The following is a 3,914-nucleotide window of genomic DNA, read 5'->3' on the forward strand; positions in this document are numbered from 1 at the left end:
GTGTTTCATCCCTCTCGTTTCAACCATCCCTTCGGCCCGTTCGTCTGTCCTTCGGTAGTCGTCTATCTACCCGACGCGCAACACTACCACCCCGTGAGTCTCGGAGCGTGACTCCACGTTCTATCCTTCTTTACCCTCCTCCGTCTCCATCTTCTCCTCCTCTTTCTCTTTCTCCACCCTGCCTATGCTTCTTCTCTCTCTCTCTCTCTCTCTCTCTCTCTCTCTCACTCTCACTCTCTCTCTCTCCTTCTTCGTCGCTGTTTCTCGCTCGCACTCTCCGTCTCCGCTTCGCTTTCCCTACATCGCTCCGCGCGCTCCGGCTGCGTGCGCGAATGTTCGAGTAAGGCCCTCGTTCGTGTGACCTGTGGTTTCTCCGGCGTTTTCCTACCCTTAGTGCGAGCACAGTGCCCATCCGCAGTCCATCATTCGCCACGATACGCATTCGCGATTCTCGGCTACTTTCACCTCGTTGCTCGTGCTCACGGCTGACGATTTCCGCGAGTGGATGTCACCGTGTTGTTCCTACCGATTCTGCCAAACGTTCACCCTGTTGTGCGATTCACCGTGCATCTTCGTGCAAGAGTACTTGACCATGGTTCGTAAATCGTGTAACGATGATCCGATCCGATCCAGTGGTAAATATTAAAAGAAACAAAGGAATGCGATCCATCGATCTTGCGTGGGGAAAAAAAAACAAGCGGAACACCGGCGAACGAGTGATTAACGATCAGTGGAAGAGAAAGTGACTCGAGGAAGTGACTCCGTGTTGCTCTTCGCGGTTTTACACGTACGGCAACGTCTCGCGAATAAACTAGCGGGTCGAAGAGGGGAAGAGAAGATCGGTTTGGGGTGAGGAAGAGAGGAGAAACGGCTACGTGTCAGGTTGGTAGGCGGTGGTGGGAGGAGGTGCTACCACAAGCGCACAATTACACACACACATACACACTCATACAAATACATTCGCCTGTATATACGCACAGTGTAACGCACACTGTGACGCGCGAATAAAGTCGGAAGGTGGTGGTGGTGGTGGACAGAGGTGGTTGAAGGACGAGAGGGGCGAAAGAGGGTGGCTCTGGAAAGGGTGGGCCTTCCAAGTGTCTTGTCTCCTATCATCCTGTCGTCCAGGGTATCGCTTACGAATGTCGCGCGATCGAGCGATCCGTCTCCGATCCAGCACGACCAGGGACGTTCTGCCATCGAAGGCGTTGCGACGAACCCGCTAGTCTACACCGTACAGTTTACCATTATCATCGTGTTACGCTCTCCGCTTGATATGCGACGCGAGCCGCGATTCGAACCGCTCCGCGTGTCGGATAGACCGTGTTCTGCCGTCGGACCGTCGGCGGAGGAGCATCCGATGCTCTTCTGACGGGACGAACGCGTACAACGAGCCGTGTTCAGTGGAACGGGTGACTGTTTGCTCGAATCGTGTGCCATTCCAGGGGAAACAGAACTCGAGACTGACGCGTTCCGTTTGGGGAACCGTGAACGTCGCTGGAACGGACTCTTTGGACGCGAGTCAACGATGTCTGGTGAAACGGAGATCGAGGTATCCGTAGTGTCCGAAGAGGATTTGGAACTGGAAGCTTCGAGGAGCAGCTCGACACCGGCGGAGTTGCTTCTACAAGAGAAAAACGGAAAATCTGGTTGTGGATTGAACAATCACCATTCCTTCAGTTTCGACGTAGGCAAGCCGGCACTCAGGCCCGCGTGTAACCCTCAGTACACGTCCTTCAGCATCTCTAGCATCCTTGGAAGACCCGAGTCACCACCTATAGACTCTACATCGACGGTGTCCGCTGAAAGGCAATCGTCGGATGTCGACAGAGGCTCGCCATTGCCAACGACGAACGCTCAGAATTCCCAAAGAATCGGATCCTCCTGCGACAGTCCTGCAAGGGGTTTGTCCTCGCCTACGTCCTTGAGATTTTCCAACAATCAAAGGGGCGTCTCGTCGGTCGGTCACACGACAGACAACAGAAACAATGCTACTAACATGGGGATCGTATGTGCTACCAGTGCTACCAGCCCGGCGTCCACTTTCTCTCCACCCAGCGACGCCTCTACGAACCCTCTGCTCGGTCACCAAGCGTCGGCCGACTTGGCGATGCTGTCGAGGTATGTTTTCCTCTCTATCGATCTATTTCTTTTTTCACAGTATATGTCAATGTATTCAATGAAACTTCATGCCGTTGAACGCTGAACGTTGAATATTGTGCGGTTTCAGCGTGGTTAGTTTCGTAGTTTTCAGTGTACCAATTTTTCGTGGTCCACCGAACTGAACGGTCCCGTGGTTTGATGGATGCTTTGCGTTTCATCGTGTTGTTTGTGCGGTTGAGTTTTGCAATCGTGAAACGATTATCAAACAATAGCTTCAGCTGTGTTTGACAGTACCGCGTATTATAATAGGTCAATGAAAAGAATTTGAGTTTAGTAAAAGTTTTCGTGTACGCAAGGTGTTACAAAATCCATTTAATCTCTCTGCAATCATTCGTCCCGTGATATTTTATCGTACGAAATGGACCAAGCGACCTTTTATTCTACCTAAATAATGCTATATCTGACTATTGATTTCTAAATTGCAAGGATCGTAAATGCAGCCGTCATCGTCGAAATGTAAACAGCCTCGAAACGCGCAACAATCGACTATTTACCAATAGTTCTGCCTCGCATCTCGTCCAAGAATAATTTAACACGTTCGTCGAACGAATGGCGGGTACGCGACGGTAGCATCTATTCGTTGCGCCGATGTCGAATATAGTTTATACCAGTGGAACTATCATTTCGTGTTAATACGTCAACGCCATTAAATGCTGTTAGGTATCAATGTTTACTAATAAGGAATTAGTGCGCGTCATCAATTTTATATCTGCGGCGACTGCCAGCGCGATAACTATTTCATCGACGATCGCGCGTCGCCGCATACGATTAACGTCGATTGGCCACAATCAACGCAATCGATACGTGTATGCCAACTTTTTTCTCCAATAACGCTATTTACTTTTAAAATCCTGCTTTTCGATTATCTTATCGAAAGAGTGTCGATATTATTCTCGTCTCTCCCTTATTTTCCCCAGATTTCACGGAGGGGAACGTCAACAACCGATCAAACGTGAAACGCGAAAGAAATTCGGAAGAAAGATCTTGATCAATTCAACTTTTTTTTTTCGAGGCATTGTGTATAGTGCTATTATCCCTGTTCGTGACGCAATAAGTGGAAACGAAATTATTCGAATAACTTTCCCAAAGTGGCGTCGAAACCATCCGCAATGCTGTTCTCTGGTTTACCTTATTTTCTCAAAATTCATCGAGGGAAAAAGCCAGCTACCGTTTTGCACGTGAAAGGCAAGACAGACCCGTTAAAAAGATCTCGGTCAACTGCATTCTTCTACTGTTCGAGGATGTTCAACAGAGGACCATTATCTCTATTTAGGATGCCACAATTCAAAATACAGTTCTTCGAATAATAACACCATTAAAAATGATCTGAAACATCCAACCGAGAACCGAATATCCGAGCATCCGTGATCCAAAATCAGAAGACGATATTGGACGATGCGCAAGAATCAAACGAAAGATTTTCAGCCACAAATGAAATTTTCTTTCAGAGTGAATGCTCTTTTGGTGAACATACACAGGTCGTATGAATGGTATATATATGTGGACTTTGGTCGAAGGACAGAGTGGTTGGAGGTGGTAAGGGAGTGATAAAGTAGCGGAAAGAGAAACGCGTGGCTGCAGCTTCGGATTATATTATGTGGGAATGGACCGAGGGGTCCGTAATGGGCCTATTAGGCTGTCTCATTTAATAACAACCGTAGCAACAACCACCCTCTTACATTACTTACGTTACTTAGGGCCGTCCGGCTCTGTATCGGATATATCTCGGCAAGGAACTCGAGCCGGGCCAA

General features: G+C 48.5%; 1 protein-coding gene across 1 annotated transcript in view; it reads left to right on the forward strand.

The window, feature by feature from the left end:
- Positions 1 to 230: 230 nt before the first annotated feature.
- The window catches only part of LOC100744832 (homeobox protein Hmx), a gene marked incomplete at its 3' end in the record, with an annotated part of 18,516 nt that continues 14,832 nt past the window's right edge, over positions 231 to 3,914 (forward strand). The window contains exon 1 of the mRNA XM_024372066.2: positions 231 to 2,121. Within this exon, the coding sequence (XP_024227834.1) occupies positions 1,529 to 2,121 (593 nt within the window). The remainder of the gene's footprint in view (positions 2,122 to 3,914) is intronic.

The sequence above is a fragment of the Bombus impatiens genome, unplaced genomic scaffold, assembly GCF_000188095.3.
Source record: "Bombus impatiens unplaced genomic scaffold, BIMP_2.2 scf_2850, whole genome shotgun sequence".
Taxonomy (NCBI): Eukaryota; Metazoa; Arthropoda; class Insecta; order Hymenoptera; family Apidae; genus Bombus; species Bombus impatiens.